We start from the raw sequence: 3855 nt of genomic DNA, 5'->3' as shown, positions 1-3855 counted from the left end.
AATAATATTGTAATATTATTTATTAAATAATAGGCTATGAATGCACCCGGACCAAACAATCTATTGTCCAACTAAAACAATTTTAGACTATTTATAAATCTCGTAATTGCTGTGGGCCTAATTTCAACTATTTGATTTGGGACCAAGATGGAACATGTTCTGATGTTTCCTTCTCCTCATGACAGAGTCGATCGGAATCACTTTCTACTGCACCTATATTCTTCATGTTGTAATTGAGTTTACAGTGTCCTATAAGAAGTTCAGTGTAGAATTTGATATCTTTGCTGCTAAGGTTAATGATAGCAGATAAGATCCTAAAACTTCCCTCTAATATTATTTAAGCTATTCATTATTCATTAAATTCATATAATATAGTATTACAGCTCCAACCGTCTTTGGATTTAATACATAATGTGCTTTACTTAACTATTTTTGACCGGATATTGATGATCTATAAAGTGCAAAATCTTAATTGACAACACTTTTATTTATTTTTTTTTTTTGAATTACTTAGAATTTCTATAGAAATGTGTTTAAATTTTAATTTTTTTTTCATATTCAGTACTATTTTGAATATGAATTCATCATAAATGAGCACCCATTGATAAATTTTATGTATGGCAAAATAAAAACTAAAAAAAATAACCACAAATCTGAAACATAACTTAACTAACACGGCAATAAAATGACTAAAAAGAAGTAAGTAAGCCTCTAAATTTATGGGAGCAGCTTGAATGAAATATAAGAAAAAAAATAACAACTGGCATCAAAAGACAACAACAAAAGGTAACCAAATTTGTAGCGAACCAAGATCACTGCCGAAACGCTCTTCATATAAATGCCAGGGCGGACACATTGGAATACATTAATTCTTGTTAAGACCTTTAAGTGTTAACATCAGAAAACAGCACAACATAAAACAGCCAAAATGTACAAGTTTGTAAGTTGCACTTGCATTCGCATATTTTGAATTCCAAAAATAAATAAAATTTAAAACTAAGTCTCAACTCAAATCTTTTCAGTTCATTATTGCAACAGCCGCACTCATCGCTTGCAGTCAGGCCCTTCCAAATGCCTACGATGCAGCCGCTGAAACGCGCAGTTTCAAGAGTGACTTAAAGGAAGATGGCAGCTACACTTACCAATATGATACATCAAATGGCATTGCTGCACAGGAATCCGGTGTCGGTGGCTACTACGCTAGCGGCTCATCCGCTTATTACTCACCGGAAGGTCAATTGATACAACTCACCTACACCGCTGATGAAAATGGCTTCCATCCCAGTGGCGAACATTTACCAACTCCACCACCAATTCCAGCTGCAATCTTGAAAGCTTTGGAATACATACGCACACATCCCAACCAAGAGGAAAGACAAGGTGGTGGTGCACAGCAACAAAACGTGCAGCATCAGTATAAGGTACAACAACAGAGATATCGTCCATCCAAATTCTAGAAATGAGCTGGAATATGAATCGCACGTGAGACCAGTTTTTGTTAAGTTCGTTTAAGTTACTCAGAAAAAGAAAAAGTGTTAATTTTATGATTGTTTTTGACCCGTCGGTAATGACTTTTTATGTGCATTAAGTGCAAATGAATGCTGTTAAATACAAAATAATAAATATGAAAAAAATAAAATAAAATTAAATAATAATAAAACAAAAATCATAATTGTTTGTCAAATTCTTAATATGTTGGGAAAAAAGTTTTAAACGCATAAATCATTTTGTCTTGTGAAGTTCAACTGTGTGGGCTGCGTACACACGCTTTAGACATGAAATTAACCATGTTCGCTTCAAAAAAGATACAAAACAATAAATAAATCCGTAAATGAATGCCATTTAGTTTCGGCTTGAAATCCATAAAATCGACTTCACAGCTTCACTGAACTTGAACTTCAAAAATTGTTGTCTTTTGAGAAAATAAATGTATTAATCTTTTGAGTGGAGCGCAGATGAAGAAAAAATTATACATTTTATTTAAAAAAAAATTTTTAATTAAAAAGGGATCATTCAGAAATTTTGAGGATTTTTTATGACATCATCAAACATCTTAAAAAATTAATCGAAAGATATAACAGGTTCTTAAGTTGAAGGTTATACTATTATAACACTCGTAATATTGTAAAATGAATATATTAACAAAAACTATAAATCCTTATATATATGTACTATAGTTATTTCTTTATATTATGTGTCTTATTCTTTTTTTCTTCAAACACTGTTCTGAAAACACAATTAAAATTACCCTTAATTTGTTATAAAGATGTTTTTTTTCGAAAAGTAGTGAACTGCAACAACAAAAATTTTTTTTTTTATTATTTTAATTAATTGAATTTTTGGCTGCTCATGCAGTTGTTTTGAGTATTGCCAAATAGCCGTCGTCAGTGTTTTTGGATATAATTTTTATATACAATTATTCGTTAATAATTTTCTTTTGAGACTACAACTTGTGCCCTGCCAAATTTTGAAGCTCAGAGTCAGCACTCCTAAACCAACTAACCCGAAGTCGTACTTGACTTTTATGTTCGCACATTTTCCTGGAGTTTTCCTAATTTGCAATGAGAGTTTTATTTACAAATTCACTTGCTGTGTTTATATTAGAACAAAATCTTAAACCAGCTGAATTAATTATTCATATTTTTATTTTTAATTGTTAAATTTTAATACTATTCTATTTGTAGAGGCATAATTTGTTGCATGATTTATATATTCTTTATGATGTGTGGAACCTTTTTCATGCATGTTATTTAATTGTAATTTAATATTACTGTTTTATTAATAATAACCAACTATTTAAAAAAATAATAATAATAATTAATTCTTATTATTTATAACCACCTTATGACCATTTCTATAACCAATTTATAACTAATTCATCTCTAGTATTTATAGAATATTGCTAACATAAAAATTATGTAGATTTTTCAATTCATAAAAATGATAAAGTAATTTCCGGAAAAAGGTCTTGCTCAAACAATGCAATTACAAAGATTCTCATGAAAGGCATAAGTAACATAAAGTTCATCTTGTTCTATAAGATGATGTCACTCGTAACTACTATTGAGAAGGTATTCAATGCCATCTAAAGCTTTTCTAGTATTTTTCGTTACGCTAATAACATTTTCAAGGGTTATTAGATTTCAAAAATATAGAAACACAGCTGAGAACCATGTCAATTTTAAGAACCTTAAAAAAACGTAGAATTATCTCAATGGTCCGCGTGAAATACTAATTCAACCAAACTCTCATATTTAGTACTTATAGCTTTACATTTACTGGAATTCATTTACAAGCACTATAAGTTTTTAACATTTCCAATCTATTTTTAATGCCACTAAATTTTAAAAATTTTAATTAGACCCTATGGACTCATATCGAAAACTAATGGACTAATTCTTGTTATTCTTATCATTCTAAAACTTATGGCTGTGAGTAATAATAATGTAATATAACATTATGACTGTGAATAGCTAGTATGCAAGCAGAGACAAGTTTCATTCATCTATCTCTTTCGTCAACAAATGTTTTCAGTTCCTACCGTGATCGTTGCAATTCATTTTGGACCTTCTTTCCCCATATATTGTTGCGGGTTTCTCATTTTTTGGAGCCTTCCAGTTTCTAGTATTTTCGTTTTAAATCGTCTTTCTCTTTTTTATTCATTTTCTAAAAACTAAGTTTTTGTAACGCAATTTCAAAAAATTTTTTTTTAAATATCGAAAAAAAGAAATTAATGTTATTTTTTAATTATTCAAAAAGATGTGCTCTTCTAATTGAAAAGTGCTTTCGTAGTATATTAGCCTGGTTCTTCTGTAAAAGTTTAGTTCCGCTTTTTTCATGTGAGACTTGAACCCA

The 3855-nt window shown here is 29.8% G+C and overlaps 1 protein-coding gene across 1 annotated transcript; it reads left to right on the top strand.

The window, feature by feature from the left end:
* Window positions 1-862: 862 nt before the first annotated feature.
* On the top strand, window positions 863-1533 carry LOC119663206 (pupal cuticle protein Edg-78E-like). The gene is made up of 2 exons (XM_038072864.1): window positions 863-940; window positions 1023-1533. The coding sequence occupies exons 1-2, from the start codon at window positions 929-931 to the stop codon at window positions 1455-1457; spliced, it is 447 nt and encodes a 148-aa protein (XP_037928792.1). The 5' UTR covers window positions 863-928; the 3' UTR covers window positions 1458-1533.
* Window positions 1534-3855: the final 2322 nt, after the last annotated feature.

This window comes from Teleopsis dalmanni, unplaced genomic scaffold, assembly GCF_002237135.1.
Source record: "Teleopsis dalmanni isolate 2A unplaced genomic scaffold, ASM223713v2 unscaffolded_contig_0214, whole genome shotgun sequence".
Taxonomy (NCBI): Eukaryota; Metazoa; Arthropoda; class Insecta; order Diptera; family Diopsidae; genus Teleopsis; species Teleopsis dalmanni.
The sequence above is the reverse complement of the archived record's forward strand: the minus strand, read 5'-3'. Positions and strand labels throughout refer to the sequence as shown.